This window comes from Neovison vison, chromosome 13 (genome assembly GCF_020171115.1).
Source record: "Neovison vison isolate M4711 chromosome 13, ASM_NN_V1, whole genome shotgun sequence".
NCBI lineage: Eukaryota > Metazoa > Chordata > Mammalia > Carnivora > Mustelidae > Neogale > Neogale vison.
Genome location: NC_058103.1, coordinates 142,087,065 through 142,102,528, shown reverse-complemented (window position 1 = coordinate 142,102,528; position 15,464 = coordinate 142,087,065). Strand labels below are relative to the sequence as shown.

The window sequence follows — 15,464 nt, the reverse complement described above, 5'->3', positions numbered from 1 at the left end:
GTCTCCTTCTCCCTCCGCCCCTCCACCCCCAACCTCAACCCCGGTTTGCGCTCTCTGGCTCTTTCAGTCTCTCTGTCAAATAAGTAAATAAAATCTTTAAAGAAATGTTTTAAAAAAATTAGTAGTACCTAACCTACTGAGGTTGTTGTAGGAATGATATGGATTTAACATACGCAGAATTGATAGGAGCCGAGCTGGGCACACGGTAAATGCTATAAAATGTTCGCGCTTGTGAGTTCACTGAGGGAGGGACTCTGTCTTATCTCCGATCTCAGCCCCCATATCCTCCGTCTGGTACTTTGCACATAGTCAGTTCTTCTAACCCTCCAATCATCTTTACTAAGTGATGCTTGACATTCCGAGGAAATGAGGGCAGCTCCCAGAGTAACTGCAGGTAAAGGACGAGAGACTGCAGGGGACCCAAGGAACAGATGGCTTTGTGTCTGGTTGAGGCCAAGTGTTGGTCAGTCTTCGTCTTGGGCTCATGTGTTTTTCCTCCCAGCCCCAGGAACTGCCTACAATGCCTGGTGCTGCTCACATACCATATTGAACTGGAGCCTGCCTGGGTCTGCCGATTTGTGTTTGTTTCCAAGAACCTAATTAGCACTATTGTTACCATTTCCAAAGTTTCCTTGCATCAGGCACCTCCAGGAATGGATAAAGCTGCTTGGTGTGATGCTTATTTGGGTTCTTTTAAAGGTTTTTTTATTTATTCATTTGACAGACAGAGATCACTAGTAGGCAGAGAGGCAGGCAGAGAGAGGAGAGAGAGGAGGAAGCAGGCTCCCTGCCAAGCAGAGAGCCTGATGCGGGGCTCGATCCCAGGATTCTGGGATCATGACCTGAGCTGAAGGCAGAGGCTTTAACCCACTGAGCCACCCAGGCGCCCCCTTATTTAGGTTCTTATGCAAAGGGAAAGGGCCACCAGGGAGCTGTGGAAGGGCAGGGAACTTCAGTGTGTGGTTCATCAGCCCAGGCTCCTGCTTGCCCGGACGGGGCCACCGTGCCAATGGGAAATCGGTGCTCCTTCCTCCATGCACATGATTGGGGTGAACAGAGTCCCTGCTGGATTCAGGGCTCACTCACCACTGAGGCAGGAAGCCTTTGTGCAGGGAAGCGTACGGGTCACATTGCTGTATGGAGTGACATGGCTTAGCCACCCTGCACCCCGCTCTGTGCTCAGGAGCTGGGTTGCAGACATAAGCCAGTCTTTGCCCCCAAGGAACTTTCAGCCTTCACGGGGAACACCAGACATGCCAAAATAATGCCGGCCCCATGGGAGTCTATATCCAGAACCGTGGTTGTGGAGAAGGAGAGGCCCGGAGAATTCCCAGAGGAGGCGGCACTGGACTGCTGACTGAATGGGGATTTCCGAAGCGAGTGGAGTAGGCTGGGTGGTGTTTTGGCCCCTTTGCAAGCTGGGGGAAATGAGACAGATCCAGATCTGCATAGGAAAGTTGCAGCTAGGGATTGCTGCAGGGGGGAGGCTGGGAGGCAGAATGTGGCCCAATGTCGATGCCGGGGTCTTCTCCCCGGAGGCAAGGAGCTTGGGCTTTTCTGGCTCACAGCGGGCGTCCCTGGAGGGTTTTAAGGAGAGAATGAATTGGGGATGGGTTGAATGATGGGTTGAATGAGGTGAGACAGGAAAGAGGGCAGTGGCCGGTGCCATGCACTGGGGACGTTTCAGGGAACAGGGGCTGGGCCACAGAACTGAGCTGGGCGGAGTGGGGAGCCAGGGGTGACTGTCCGGTTTCTGAGGTCCTGGATGGTGCCGATGTCAGAGATGTACTGGTTTCATAGGGAGAGATCAGAAGGGCTGGGCTTGCTGAGCCCCGGGGTAGGGGTCCTGGAGGGGGGTGGAGAGCAGGATGCTATGTTGGGACCCGTGGAGGCTGGGTCCGTTAGCTTCCTGGGGAGGGGGTCTGCAGCTCAGAGGTGTAGTGTGGCTGCAGGCAGAGACGGGATGCCACCAGCATGCTGGAGATAAGAGAATGTGGGGATTCCTCTCCCGCCCTTTTTGTACAGTGACTTAAAACCAGAAGTGACTGTGGAGAATTCTGGCCATAGAGAGCAAGGGAAGAGGAGGAGGAGAGTTTGGTGGTGGTCGAGGGGGTGGGCGTTGGAGGAAAGTGGAGCAAGTTGTTCCCGTCAGCTGTGTCAGAAATCAGAGAAAGCCCGTGTGAGGAGGGCAGGGAAAATAGCGGTCACATTTAGGAAGTAGGAGCACAGTGGGGACCCGCATCCAGAGCGGCTTCCCGTGGCCGTAGCACGGTGGTGACGCCCAGTCGCGTGGGATTGACCTGAGCATCCAAAGCAGGGAAGTGTTCCCAACAAGTGGGGACGTTCTCTACGCCTCTGGATGGAAGGGAAGGAGAAAGGCAGCGACAGGAATGGAAATCGATGCAGCCACCGTGGGAAACAGGACACAGGTTCTTCAAAACATTCAAAGTAGAACTACCAGATGATCCGGTCAGTCCGCTCGTGGGTGTATATACCCCCAGACGTGAACACACTAACTCAAGAAGTTACATGCATGCCTGTGTTTATCAGCATTATTTACATTAGCTATGATACAGAAGCAACCTACGTGTTTACTAATGGGTGAATCCATAAAGAGGGGATTTTGAGTTGTTGAGTATGGATGGAAATTGGGCGTGTTTGTGGATACGGTAGAGAAGGAGCCAGTGCAGGGGGGAAGAGAGCATAGGGCAGAGAGGTGAAGCAAGGTGTTCAGGGGGCAAGAAGGCGGCAGGTGCACAGAGGGACCTGCCGAGTGGGAGGCAGGGATGCCCCTTCCCTGGGTGGAGCGAAGCTGGGAGTCTTACAGCGCGTTCCCTCCTTTATCTTTCCGGCGAGCAGGAGCCCACCTTTGGCTTGGGCAGAACACAGCACGGCTGTCACCTCCCGCACTAATGATAACCTCTCCATGACTTTGTTCCATGACAGCTGTGGTACCTTTGGTACCTGGTTTATTAGTCTGTATTGGTCCAGCATTTTCAGCACCTTGAACAAGGGAACTTGCATCCAACACATGGTAGACTGTTATACTCACGGTCGAGTGAGACCACTAGTGACAGGTTTACTTTTATTTTAACATGGGGGAGGGGGCGCTGAACTGGACGGGGCAGCAGGAGACGGAACTGTCGCTTACAGGCAAATTACTTCTTTCCTCTGCATTTCTGGTTCCTCCTTGTAAAATGGGAATGGGCTGGATCCTTCTCAGCACCCACGTTAGCAGTAACATGCATCATACCTGCGGTCAGTCACTGCGTGTCTTAGCGAAGCTGAGGGGGTTCCGTGCCTGAGATGTACTGGACAAACGAGCAGCGAAATCCGCAGGGAGCTGGTGTGAGCAGATTAAGAAAGATGAACTCTTCAGTGTGTGTGACTGTTGCCTTCAACTGCTCTGACCCCAGAGTTTTGACTTTTTTCTAGAGGCTTTCCAGCCAGCGCTGCACGCAAATGGGCATTGTTTGGTTCTGGTCTGTGTTTATCTCGTACCTGGATGCTCAGGCTTTGGTGAACTTATTATTTTCTTATCAGCTTATTTGTGGGTTCATTTCTTTGAGTGGATATAATTAAGTGGAAGAAGATTATCATGGTATTTAGGACTTAGGTATTAGGGCTTAAATACCTGTCTGGTGGGTTGCTGTTGAGGAATGTATATGTAATGATTTTGTACCCTCTTCTGGTAGAAGCAGTTTTGGCATGTAGCACACGCCTGTGGAATTACAAGTAGAATTTGAAAACCAGGAAAGAAATGGAATGCTTATTTGCAGCCCTGGCGTCCCTTTCCATTTCTCAAACATGGCGGTAGGTTTGAGTCTGAGATTCCTGGTAAGCAAGGCAAAAAGGGAAATGCAGCCATAATCAGACTGTTGAATAGCCTTTGGTTGGAGGTGAGACTGGGATAATCCAAAAAATTAGTTCCTTGGAGCAGCAGACCTTTTTCTAGTACTTAAACACATTTCTCCTATCTCCTGTCTTAACCCAGTGTTTCTGAAAATAGATACATATTTTTTCCAAGGATGCTCAGGATTTTAAAAAATGGGTAGCAGAATTTCAAGAAATGCTACATACTGTATACTTTGATGGATGATTAACAATGAATGTTACCATTTGGGAATCTTTCATAAGTCTAGCCGTAAGGAAACCTGTTTATCTTTGTTCATCACTGGGTTTTCAAAATTATTTATGACTTCAAAGCCCTTTCCCACCCTGGAGATCTTTTAACAATAATTAAAACTTTTAAAAAAATTTAAATAGTCTTTCACAGTAAGAGACAGAGGAAGGAGAGAGAGACAGAACCTCAGACAGGCACCACTTGGGCATGGAGCCTGATGCGGGGCTCGATCTCATGACCTCGAGGTCATGACTTGAGCTGAAACCAAGAGTCTGATGCTCAGCCGACTGAGCCACCCAGCTGCGCCCTCCCTTTTTTTTTTTTTTTTTCTTTTTATAAAAGCAAGTTTGTTACTAATTGTTTGGGACTGCCTCTGCTTACTTGATGGAACCCACCTGCTTACTTAAGGATGTGGATGGGGGAGAACCTCACTGAGGCCAAGATAGGGGTACTCCATCCCTCTGGTGTGGGGCCAGTGACTGGGCTTCAGTCCTGGCCCCTCCCCCTGCTTACCTGTGGCTGTCAGCAGGACTGTCATCTTCTCCAGCATCCAGTTCCTTATCTGTAAAATTATACTGTCAGTATCACCTGCCGCATGGAATCACAGTGTAGAATTAACATGTCAGCATATGTAAGGTCCTCAGTACTGTGTGTCACATAAGAAATTAGTAACTGTTGAAGATGGCTGTAGTTAATATCGCCCTGTTCGGGAGCCTGCTGTGATGCCACATTCCTCCCATGGTACTAGGTACTAACCACGCTGTTTCTTTGGGTACTGACTGTGCTTTGAGACTCGTTCGCCCTTGGGGATCACTGCTTATTTGCCTAGTTGCCATCTCCATGATTCTGCGAGCTGGTTGAGGGCATCTCTAGCCCCTGGTTTAGGCCCTTGGATGGCCCAGAGTCAGTGTGTGGTTTTTCAGCTCAGCTGATGGTAAGCCTGGACCCTAGGGCATCAAGAAAAGTCTAATTCATTGAAAACAATTCTGCCTGGGGGGGGGGTGTTTGCCTGCATAAGTTGTTAGTATGTAAGAAATCTCTTTCTTGAGACTACGTCTGGTCTTCTAAACATTGTGGTTGAATGCTGAGGAAATCATTTAACTCCTGCTGTCCTTCAAGTTTCTCTAACCGAAGAGATCGGGCGCTACATAAATTGTGAACTGAAAGAATGAGGTTCTAAAAGGTGCTAAACCCAGATTATGAATAATAGCCTGATGCGGACATTTCTGGTGCTGACTGTGGAGCTCAGTAACAGAGCGGACAAGCCTTCTGTTAGTTTTACCCAGCGGAGAGGGAGAATCTTTGTTTTCCATAATGGACCACTGAGCTACAGAGAAAAATCAATGATGAAATTTATGAGTAGGAGGCCATTAAATTTGGAGATTCTGTTTTAGAAGAGAATCCTAAAATGTTACACATTCTCATAGGATTAATTGAACATAAAATTTCGCTACATGTAAGGAGCAATAAAAAGTGTTTCTGTTGTATTTTAGGGCCATTTAGGGAAGAGAGGTAGCAGAAGAGATGAGAGAAGCTAAGAAACGGGTTGTAGAGGGGAAAGTAGTCTGAGAAAGAGGCGAATAATGAAATAGGATATAGGGAATGGCAGAGACGGGCTTAGAGCAGAGACCAGTGAGACTTAAGGAGAGCCAGGTGGCAACGCTCACTCAGGGTAATCAGAGAAAAGGTGGTTGTTCCGGGTACAGAGAGAGTCACTGGGCTCCCAGGACACTGCCGCATCAAAGGGGAAAGTCATGTTGCGTATTCGCAACCCCAGGCATAACTGCTGTTACAGTGATGAACATCGTACAGAACATTTCCCTTGCATTTGAACCTGTGGCAAGCTGTGAGGGCAGGCTTTTCATCTGCACATTACAGATGGGAAAAGGGAGTTACAGGTGTGTTAAGTGCCTTGCCTAAGGTCCCACAGGTAATGTTTGACTCCCTAAATCTCTCGTGTTTTCCACCTGCCCCTTCACGTGTACTGATGACTTTGGTGAGGGCTGAAGGCCAGAGTTAGGTCTAAATCAGGGATTCTCTGTAATTCTTACCGTGCCTTTTGAGAACAGTGGTTGGAAGAGGACAGCCATTTATTATGTGGTCATCATACAGGCTAACTCATCCGCCAGCAATGTAGCAACAGTGACTAAATGCCTCTTTTCCCCACTGACCTGCAAGGCAGAAGAGCGATCTGTTTGCCACCAGGGCAATTACGGGAGATGTTGTCTTCTGTTACTTGGTTCTGCAAACATCACATCCTGGAATTCACCAGCGAATGCCTTGTGTGCGGCATTTCCCTTGTGCCCTAAATTACGTGCTCCAAGGAGCTGCTGTTCAGATGAAAAACAAAACCACACACGGTGCCTCGTTTACCCGATGAAATTGCTGCTGCTCATAGGACAGTGCTGTCTGGGCTTATGCGGTTCAGCCCGTCCTGCACCATCCCATTCTTTACTGCAAGGAGACATGCCCTTGGCACATCAGACAAGAAACTGAAGTTGCCTTGCAGATTACTTTCATGGAATTAAACTTGCATTACAGCCTTGCCTAGATTGACTTTCCTAGGCCAGCAAGAGGAGGGCTTCCCAGACTTGTTATAAATGGCCAGTGTGTTTATTGCCAGGCATAAGAATAATGTAATTTGCCAAACTGGATTGACTGAGAACAGTAGAGCAGGTGTTGGGGGAATCTGTGGCCTATGGCCAAATGCAGCCCACTGCTTGTTTTTGTTAATAAAGTTTTATTGGAACGCAGCCATGCTCACTGTTTTGCATATTGCCTGTGGATGCGGCTTTCGTGCCAAGATGGCAGAGTGAGTAGTTGCTACAGAGGCTGAGTGGTTCGGATGCTGCAAATATTTACTCTATGGCCCTTTGCAGAAAAAGTGAGCTGACCCCTGTTTGGCAAGGGGACTGTGCGTCATACCGCATGTGACTGTAGTTTAGGTGAACTTCGCATCTCCCGGACTGCTTCTGCATCTGCTTCCTGACATGGGCCCTGCTGCTGGGCACCAAAGGTTAAGGGTGAAGCTTCCTCCAAGTTCCCCTGGGGAAGCCTGGTGCCCTCTGTCACATCCCATGCCCCTCGGACAGCCCGGTGTGGAGATGCAGGTTCTCCCCAGTCCCATGCTCTTCCCACGCTCTCAGCCCTCACATGGCCCCCGACGGAGCCAGCAGAGACTCTCCCGAGGTCCCTTTGCTGTACCTTCCTTGGTCCACGCCTCCTCAGCTGCCAGCCCTGCACTGTTCTCCTTCTCTGGGCCCTCTCCCCGGGGTGCTGTCTGATGCTTCACCATCCCTACCCTGCAGAAGCCTCCCTTCCCACCAGTACTGCTGTGATAGCTGCCCCCGCAGGTTCTTCTCACTCCACGAGAGGCCCCGCTGCCGGGATAATGTTGCTCCTGCTCAAGAACCTCTCTTGGCTCCCCATTGGCCTCCAAATCAAAGGCAGATCCTCAGCCTGGTCTTCAAGATTGTTTTATTTCTGATTACTCCTCACCATCTTCGGAGGCTTAAAGGTCTTCCCCCCCACCATGTCCCAGGCGTTGTCTGAACTGCACCCCCCCCCACCCCCACGGGTCTTTGCTTGTGGAATGTTGTAACCTCCCCCTACCCTCATCACCCCCTGTTTATCCTTGTCGCATCCCAGAATCCTGGGTGTATTTTCCTTCATGGGCAACCAAACATGCTCTCACTGCCTTAAACCCTCTGCCTCTCTGTTCCCCTGTCTGGCAGGCGGTGTTGGTAGGCTCTGTTACGCGATGGCTTCTTTTTCTGCTCTCCCCAGAGGATAAACTCCCACCGGGTAGGGATCGTCTCTCAATTATAGTCACGTTGCTCGTACCTGCCACGGAGCTCACCTCTGGGCGGGACTTGGAAGTCACACAGAGCATGCGCACCGGTGACGAGGCGCGAACTCGCAGACGCATCTACTGTGTGCCAGGTCCTCCGAGGCACGGTCTCACTTGATCGTGTAATGCTCACTCGAGCGAGTATTGCTAACGGGGTGCAGACCGGCGCGGAAAGATCGGCCACGTGCCGTCCCCGGCAGATTTGGCCTCGAGGCTTCCCCGCTCCCACGCTGCACGCGGATGACCACGTTGCCCTGGGGCAGCATCCACGTCCCGCCCGGTGCGTCTGTGCACACACATTCCTCCGCCTGCCTGTGTCTTAGAATCCTCTGGGAGATTTGAAAGTGGCTCTGCTCCGGCGCGTATCTCCCAGACACTATCAGAGCCCCGGCTGGGGGCGGGGCAGGCATTGGTGTTTTCAAAGGTTCCCCAGGTGATTGCAGTCCAGGCCCCACGCCCCAGGCCAGGGTAAGAAAACGGGCAGACCTCTGGGAAGGCTCCTGGGGGCTATTCTGACTGTCGGCGGCTGCTGGGGAGCACTTCTCTCCTTACTTAGTGAGCTCCTGACTTTTGAAGGTGAGGAAGGCTCATCTCTACGTGACCATGTAAGGTGCCTCTTTTCTTAGGGCGTTCATGACAGCGTGGGCCGAAGGGCTCTTTATTGGGCTGGGTCCCCTTTGCTGCAGCTGGTCTGGGAGTGCCCCAGGTACCCTAAGAGGTGAGCCTCCCTAAAAGGCAACCCCAGTTTGCCCATGTGAGTGTGTCTTTAGGGGCTGAAAAGGAGGGAGTGCTTTCCACTGGTGTCTAATTTTAAAAGAAAAAAACAAAAAAACAAAAAAACCTTCCATCTTGAGCAGAGGGAGGTTTGTTGGGTGCTGACGGGAAGGGTAGTAGAGCAGTGGTTCTCAAAGTGTGATCCCCTGAGCACCATCAGCATCCCCTGGGAGCTGGTTCGAATGTAAATTCCCAGCCCTCACCCCCGACTTGAGGCGTCATCAGCTCTCAGGTTGGAATGGGGTGGTGATCTGCTCTGTGTGATTTTGCTGCCACACCGAGGTTAAGGAGCACAGCTCAAGATTGATGGTGAGTACGTGGGTGCACCCCTGGATGGAGCCCTGAAACAGCAGTGCTTTTCTACCCTAGCTGGGCATCCGAGACCCCCAGAGTCCTACAAAATCTCGGGCCACTGCATCTCTTCCCTGTTTTGGAGGCTGTATTTTTTAACAAGTGTTCCAAGAGATTCTGAAATGCAAGTTTGTTTTTTTTTTTTTTTGAATCGTGGTTAGTAGAGACCTGATAAATATTGCATTCTTTTAATAATAACTTCATATCCACTTGGCACAGGGTAAGGACACTTTCCTTTTCCGCCTGGAGTTAACGGTTCCTTCGTCTCTAATTACCAAGACGTTTGCCATCAGTCCTGTTGCCCATTAAGTAAAGACAGTTGTTCCCTTTTAGCACACAGTATTTCTCGTCGCTGGATTGTTCACTGCCACATAAAAGCCACAAGTGGATTTTATGGCCTCATGCATACTTAATTAGTTCATCTTCTCAAAATTGTGTTTTAAGTGAGTGAAGACCTTAGCCTCTGATCTAATTGATCCACAAAGCGTCTTTTCAGAAGGTTCGCAGGGCCTAATGCTTCATTCAGAGGCCACAGGTCAAGGAGGTGAGGACCGTTCCAGGTCCCGTCATCCCTTGTGGGTTTTCCAAAGACCAGGCTTGAGGCAGGACGAGTGGAGTTGCAGGTGTGGACACCGGCTCTCTCTAGAAGAGCTGATTAGTTTTTTTGTTTTGCCTACAGCTGTCTCCATCCCCACCATCCTTATCTGTCCTCATAAATGTCCACACTTGTGTGATATTTTATGACAGGTCACACCTGCTGAAACAGCGCTGTTGTCCTGTTTCAGATATGCCGCCGCATATTTATGTCATTAAGCCTTGTGGCGGGAGTGGAAAGCAGCTTTTGCTCCAAACCTTCCCACCTGCTGCCCTCCCACGTCTGTTGTCCTTGACTCCCGTCGTGGGGGTCACCAGGCTGCAGACCCACCAGGCGCGAGGGCACTCTAGTGCCTGGATGTGTTCCGGCTCCTTTCCCACACCCATGTCTTCTGGGCATCTCTCAAGGCTCAGCACAAAGGCTGGGGTGAAGCCTTTTGGAGCCCCTCAACCTCCCCGGCAGACAGACTGTCGGCTTCTGCACACCCACATAGTTTTACCTATTACAGGCCTCTGCTAGAGCGCTGATCCCATCATGCTTTTTTTTTTGGTTACGAAGCAAAGGAGTGATTAAAGGGAGCCTTTGTTTTTCTTACCCAGACCTTCCAGAAAGAACTTCTTCAGGAGTATTTGAAAACCAATTTAATGAGACCAGACCGGCTAATAAATTTCTTTTCTCGTCAACTGCAAATACTTGGTGTGAGAACTAAACTAGCCACATAATGGGGGCCGACTGAGTTTCGAGCTGGCCTTGTCTTGGTTAGGAAGTGCAGTAGGAATGGAAATCAGAATCGGAATGTGGGCAAGAGGGGGGACGCAGATGTCCTGTGGCCAATACCAGTGTCAGAACACTGCTCTACTGAGCTTGCGACCCCCCCTGCCCCGCCTCCCGCCCTGGGCCCAGAAGGACAGACCATCATAGTGGGTGGCATTGCATTACTGCCACACTGCTGACCCTGGGCTGAGTCACCTGGGGACTGTCATGAAATCCCAGGCTGCTCCCAAGACCAGCTCAGTCAGAAGCTCGGGGCGGGACTGGGCATCTGAACTCTTAAGCGTTTCCAAGTGTTTCTAATCTGAAGGTAGCTTTGAGAAGCCCTGGGTTGAAGAGGGCTGTTTGAACGTGTGGGGTTGAAGATGAGGTTGGAGAGAATCCCTGGGCTACTCTTCTTTTTCATAAGGTGCACGGAGACCTGCTGATCCTTACAGGTATAGCTGGGTGTGCCCATGGCCAGAGGCTGTGGATGCGTGCGGTTGGGCAGTGGGGCATGTGTTCATGTTTGGTGCAAGGCGAGGTCCCCAAAACTCTCATTCCTCCCAGTTCTTAGCATCCTGCAGCCCAGAGTGTCTCGGAGAGAGAAGTCTGCCCCTGCAAGCCTCTCAAATTCTCCCGTCCATCTCTCTTGCCACTTTACTGACTTTGCCTTTCCTCTCTCCTCATTAATAGTTTGCTGGCATTCCTCTCTCCACTCTTCTGTGGCCCATTTGGCACATGATGGCCACACCTAGCGTCCTCTCTTCTGCTTTGATGTTGCCCGATGCCCATAGATAAGTGACAGTGGTATAGATAGCCCTTTACAGCACTTAGCCTGTATGTTGTTTGCTCCTGGCATTCCTGTCCCCATTTTATAGACGGGAAAATGAAAGCGTACGGTGAATTGCCCAAGGTCTCAGAATCAGGATGGCCCCAGATGTTCTGGCCCTGGAGTCCTGGCTCTGCACCCCACTGCTTTGCTTCCTCTCCCTAGGCTCTCCTGCCAGGTATGGAAAGGCTGCTGTCTGCTAGCGGACCTTTCATTATTTTCAACCCTCATGTACACACTTCTGGGTTGATGTTCCTGTTCCTGCTTCACTAAGAAATCAAAGCTTGGACAGATGAAGCAACTTGACCGAAATCATAGAGCTAATTAAGGGAGTAATAGCTGGGATTCAAACCAGGTGTTCTTCTCTCCGTGCGCTGCATTTTTTCCACCACACTGCACGGGATTGCCTGATTTCTTTAGGGTGGCATCTGTGGCTCTCTAGAATCTGTCACCAATCCACCTTTCCAACCATTTTCCACTCCTTTATTAAATCACGCCGCCAACTTTTGCTCACTGTTCTTTAGCCTGGAGTGTACTTCCCTGCCCAGCTAGGTCTATCCAACCTCCCATGAAGACGGGGACTCTCGCTGATAATACCCCATGTGGAACCTACAAACAGCAGGAGGCAGGGCCATTTGCATTCCCCCCCCAGCTCAAAAGCCCTAAAATAATGCGTCTCCTCTTGACCCCGCCCCTGTGATGGCTGTAGCGTGAAGGTAATATCCAGGGACTTGTATTGTAGCTGTGTTATGTGTCTGTCTGCTAGGTTGCATCTTGAAGCACGGTGTCCTCTCTTCTTTTCCGTGTGTGTGTGTGGGGGGGCATTGCCAAGCCACTATGGAGGTTTACTATGTGTTAAACAGGTGAAGGACAGACTAGAGTACAGAGGTGGGGAAAGTCTTAAAAATATTCCATCAGGGGACATTCCATCGAGGGCATAGCAGGGCATAGAACAGTCCAAGTCGTATTTATTTGAAGGCCTCTAGGGAAATGTATGTTGGAAATTTCCAGAGGGAACTGGAGCTAATGATTGTCCCAGTGAGCTAATCCAGCATGTCCATTTTGCCAACTAGGGCTTTGTTTTGTTTTCTTCAGGTAGGATTTGCTAACATCCTAGTAAAAAGCCCCCAGCCCCCCCCCACCCCCCAAGCATGGAGTTTCTAAATAGGGTATAGTTTGGGAGCCGGTGAAAATGGACTTAGGGCTTGCCCAGGAGCACGGGATGGTGGCCACGTGTGGGGAAGGGCAGTTGTGTTTCCCAAATACAGGCAGAACCTTTCAGGATTCAGGAAGAAAAAACTTCGTTGCCAGCGGGAAAGTTAATTCTTCAGCTGTCGAATTAGGGTTATCCTACTAAGTAAATATTTTTCGGACTGTTCAGGTTTAAGTCGGTTGTCGCAGGTGTCATTTGCCTCCCAGAAACACTGCGGAGGGGCCAGGGCCCGCCTGCAGGTGCCCCGCGAGGCCGGAGGGGGCTGCTTCTTGGGTGGCGAGCGCTGGCACTGGCCTTGAGATTTCCTTTTGCACCCCGCAGGTGAGCGTCCTGACCACCCTGGAGCGGAGGTTCAACCTGCAGAGCGCCGACGTGGGCGTGATCGCCAGCAGCTTCGAGATCGGGAACCTGGCGCTCATCCTCTTCGTGAGCTACTTCGGGGCGCGCGGGCACCGGCCGCGCCTCATCGGCTGCGGCGGCATCGTCATGGCCCTGGGCGCGCTGTTGTCGGCGCTGCCCGAGTTCCTGACCCACCAGTACAAGTACGAGGCGGGCGAGATCCGCTGGGGCGCCGAGGGCCGCGACGTCTGCGCCGCCAACGGCTCGGGTGGCGACCAGGGCCCCGACCCGGACCTCATCTGCCGCAGCCGGACCGCCACCAACATGATGTACTTGCTGCTCATTGGGGCCCAGGTGCTCCTGGGCATCGGTGCTACCCCCGTGCAGCCTCTGGGCGTCTCCTACATCGACGACCACGTGCGGAGGAAGGACTCCTCGCTCTACATAGGTAGGAGCTGCGGCGGTGTCTGGGCGCGCGCCCCTGGGCTGCGCGCTCTGTTAGTAACTGACCTTGTTAGTAACTTGCGTTGACCGAGGAAGGCAAGGTGGGCCCGTGAACGTTTATGGTTCTCATTCTGGGCTGCACATCTGTGGGAGCTTGCGGCGTGGGGGCTTTGAAAAATGGGGATACCTGAGTTGTACCCCCAAGAAAATCCAGTGCAGTTGGGTCCTGCCTGGGCGGGCATGGATTGTTTTCCAGGCTGTCCAGGTGATTTCGATGCACGGTGGAATTGGAGGTTGGCTTTGCTAGATCCTTAAGAAGCAGTGAATGGGAAGACACGAGGGGTATCACGTGTTTTCACCTGCTTTTCACACGTGTGTGGACTTGGAGCTCTCTGGCATTAGCCACCAGGACATACTTGGGATCTGCACCTTGGAAACCCCAGTTTTTAATAATCGAAATCATCTTCTGGTCATTGTCCTGCTGAAGTTCAAAGTGGGAGAGATGATTGTCTTCTCAGCATTTGGTGTGTCATTCAAAGTCGATCACTTCTGGTCATTCTGCAATGGGGGTATATACAGGAGCTGGATGTCTAGAAAGAAATAAGGTCTGTGTGAGTTTTTAAAAAATCATTTTGCATCCTTCTGACATTTTGTACTGGCAATGTACCTTTCACCGGGTTTAAGGTTAAGCAGCTAAGAGTTTTTCTTACATCAGACAGGGGTCCTCCGTCACTGCTTTGGGGCACTGTGGCATGGCCATTTGCAGGGCGAGGGCCTCCCGAGCGTCTCCGTCCCTTGTTCACGAAGGGTGATTTGGCCTCCCACAAACAGCTGGACCGTTGGATCGTTAAGAGCTATCCCCATCCACTGAGGGGTAAGCTGGGAAGAATTACCTTTTCCTGTGGAAACTTTTTGCTTCCTGCAGCACTGTTAATTACTATGCAGAGGTTCAGGAAAAACTAGAACTTGAACGGAATGTGACCTAAAGCTTTGTACCAGTTCAGCTTCCAGCATGCACTGCCTAAGGTTTCTGTGCTAGGAGGGCTTGGAATAGTTACACATTTCATGCCGGCTTTCCTCAGTGGCTTTCTGTCCCCGCTGTGGGGTACATGCTTTCGTTGGGCAAATAGATTGCAAATGTAGCTTTCTGTTCTTTGAGGACAGGCTCAGGGTGAGAAAGGTGGAGAGTGTGTCTCTTGACCCAGGGGTAGAGCACACACAACCTGGTCGTGACTTGACTTCCACTATGACCTGAAACGCGACATAGGGATGATGTTCAGGGTTGAAGATGGCCAGACCCTCCCCCATGTGGTTAGGGTGGGTTCTGTAGGTACTAAGGACATCATTTATGTTTCGTTCTTCCTAAAACTTGAGCAGCAGCCCCTCCACGTGATTTGATGCAGAGTAGGACACGGGCTGTAGCATCTAGCCAGGTAGCCTCCTGAGGTCCAGCCAGACCACTGGTCTTGGACTTGACCGATATCTCCCTAAGACCCAGGGAGAGTTGTTTTCTGGTATCTGTCACGGCAAGTAGATAAATCAAACCACAGAAAAGGAAGTGGGAAACGAAGATCTGAGTTCTTGTCTCTGATGATGGAATCCAATGGAAAAATTTGCCTCCAGGATCCTTGGTCTGGGGCACCAGGCCCAGAACCCTCTTCTGGAAATCTTCCCTGCTGAGTTAGGTCATGGTCTTTTCCTGCAGTTGGGTGGCACCTGGTTTGTGTGTGCAAAGCTTTAGGGGGAGGAGGTGCTCTAGTTCTGTGTGGGGCAGGTGGAGACAAGGGCAGTAGGGCCCCCATTCAAGAGAGAGAGCCTTCTCCAGTTCTGAGGCCATGGGATTTACTTTGAGTCTTTGTAAAGAAGAATGTTTCCTGTGAATTTCTACCTGGGCACCATTTTTTTTTTCTTCTGTGATAATTAAGTGGAGTTGGAAGTGTCTGTTTGTGTGGTGCATGGACCTTTTGGCACTGGTCCATCTGGCATATTCCAAAACATGATAGCACATGGCTATGGAGATGGCCTCTCTGAGTCTCTGAACTGGTTTCATGGGTCTGTGTTGACAGGGAGCAGGAAAGAGTTGAAGCCTTCTGGGAGAGAGGCCTCAATAGGTGGTCTTACTATCCCATGCGTGCTTAGGATTCTCCAGAAACATTTTAAAGAAGACCACAGTATGTGCAGAGTGTATGTAAC

The 15,464-nt window shown here is 50.8% G+C and overlaps 1 protein-coding gene across 4 annotated transcripts in view; it reads left to right on the top strand.

Annotated features, from left to right (window-relative positions):
- SLCO3A1 (solute carrier organic anion transporter family member 3A1) overlaps positions 1–15,464 on the top strand; it is a 301,019-nt gene that overhangs the window by 50,352 nt on the left and 235,203 nt on the right. For all 4 annotated transcript variants that reach the window (XM_044231113.1, XM_044231112.1, XM_044231111.1 and 1 more), the window contains exon 2: positions 12,810–13,275. In XM_044231113.1, coding sequence (XP_044087048.1) covers positions 12,810–13,275 — 466 coding nt within the window. The remainder of the gene's footprint in view (positions 1–12,809; positions 13,276–15,464) is intronic.